Source organism: Pundamilia nyererei, unplaced genomic scaffold (assembly GCF_000239375.1).
Source record: "Pundamilia nyererei isolate P.nyererei 1_Seehausen unplaced genomic scaffold, PunNye1.0 scaffold00325, whole genome shotgun sequence".
Lineage (NCBI taxonomy): Eukaryota > Metazoa > Chordata > Actinopteri > Cichliformes > Cichlidae > Pundamilia > Pundamilia nyererei.
Window position 1 is genome coordinate 348,174 of NW_005187726.1, and position 1,940 is coordinate 350,113.

Consider the following 1,940-nt stretch of genomic DNA (forward strand, 5'->3'; position numbering starts at 1 on the left):
CAAGGCTGCGTTATGCTGGAGTCCGTGGACGACGCGGAGGGGCTGTACGTGGCCGTGGAGCGCTGCCCTCTGTGCAGCACCTCCCGCCGCAGGCTTACATGCGCTCGCTGCGTGCAGGCCGGAGACTTTGTGTACTTCGACGGCAGGAACACAGAGAGGTAAACACCGGAGCCGAATTCCACCGACGCACGCTCAAAGTTTCCCGTTCCTACGTTCCTCTGCGGACACGCAGCACCGGGGAGCTGCTCCGTTTCGCCTGGGGTTAACGGGAGCTGTCGGTGCCGTTCGGCGTCGTTGTGAGCACCGACTGCGTCTTAAAAAAACGCTTTTTACGGCTTTCTTTGTCTGACTGCTCTGTTGGTGGGGACATTAGCCGAAGCCTGGAGCCCAAATAACACTGCTGTGGTGAAACAGGTGTTTCAGCTAAATCGAAGCGCGATTATTGTTAAAATCAGAAACTCTTCTTTATTTTCTCAAACGTCAGAAGTTACGGTGTAATGACCGGAGGTGTGACACGCTAATACTCCACAGTCGCACCGTCTCGTCTTTAAAAAGGTGTAAACTAACCTGAAAACGGCGCTTAGCATTAGCAGCTAACAGTGGTTAGCTAAGTAACTTTCAGGTAGCCTGTTAGCTCGGTTAGCCTTTGTATCAACATTTGTTACTGTTAGCTCAGCTCAGCCTCGGTTAGCCTTTTTAAGCTTTATTTGGCCGGTTAGCTCAGTTTTGTAAGTCTGCTAGGTCTCAAGTTATCGTGTGTTGACCTGCTCTGGTATTGTTAGCCTGGTGGCTAGCTGCTGTGTTACAGTGCAGGGCTCGCAAAAGTTCAAAATCCCTGGTAGCCCTTCGGGCAGGGACTCTTCAGTTTTTGGTAGCCCAAAATAAATTTAAGTAGCCCGAATAAAAAAAAGAGCAATTTTTTGATTGATGTTTTGTTTCCGTTACAATATTATACATTAAAGTATAATATTGTAACGGAAACAAAACATTAATCAAAAAATTGTTGAAACACAAATTCACACAAACACAACATTGTATAAAAATTACAATCATCAACTCAAATACTTGGTTCTAATTGAACAGAAATTTCTATGAACTTGTAAGAACTGTGTAGGACTTGAATCAGTCTGTGTCAGATCCTGAATTTGAAATTTCCACTGAAGTCACGGGTAAGAGGCAAGTGGAACCAAGATCTAGGCCATTTGCTTTTTGAAGTTTGCAAAGACTGCTAAATTTTGCCAGTGGTAGTTCACTCTTTGCAACATAGTACACTGTTCTATTTGCAATTGGTGTTTGTTCCGGGAAAGATATTGCAGACTGAGCAATAATGCATTTCTTGCATTTCTCATGGGGGCCTTTCTTAAAATGACTGGTCCCAGTAACAAAGGCGCTTGTCGACTCAGAAATCGAGGGAAAACCAACAACACACCCGGCAGAACATTATGTTATTTACACGGATGCACATAAGCGGTCCACATGTTCGCATTCGCTGTCAAAATAAAAGACACGCACCAGATAAGAAGTTGAAACGCGCGTTTGCGTCCATATAAAAATCACTGATTTAGAGTGGGATTTTCACGGCACATTCTGCACCAAGGCTGAGGGTCGCAGATGCCAACAGACGCGATAAACTGATCTGTAAGGCCAGTAATGTTGTGGGGATGGAGCTGGACTCCCTCAAGGTGTGTCGGAGAGGCGGATGCTGTCCAAGATAAAGACAATGTTGGATAACACCTCCCACCCTCTCCATGACATGCTGGTCAGTCACAGGAGCACGCTCAGTGAGAGACTGAGATTACCCATAATGCACCACTGAACGACACAGGAAATCTTTCCTGCCTGTGGCTCCCTGTACAACTCCTCCACCCAACACACTGTTTACTGCTATAGCTACACATGTTTCTTTCTCAGCTATTTATTAATAAGTGACTTTATGTGTG

At 45.7% G+C, this 1,940-nt stretch overlaps 1 protein-coding gene across 1 annotated transcript in view; it reads left to right on the forward strand.

The window, feature by feature from the left end:
* The first annotated feature begins 6 nt into the window (after nucleotides 1-6).
* atg14 (autophagy related 14) overlaps nucleotides 7-1,940 on the forward strand; it is a 6,963-nt gene continuing 5,029 nt past the window's right edge. The window contains exon 1 of the mRNA XM_005751769.1: nucleotides 7-158. Coding sequence (XP_005751826.1) covers nucleotides 13-158 — 146 coding nt within the window. The 5' untranslated portion in view covers nucleotides 7-12. The remainder of the gene's footprint in view (nucleotides 159-1,940) is intronic.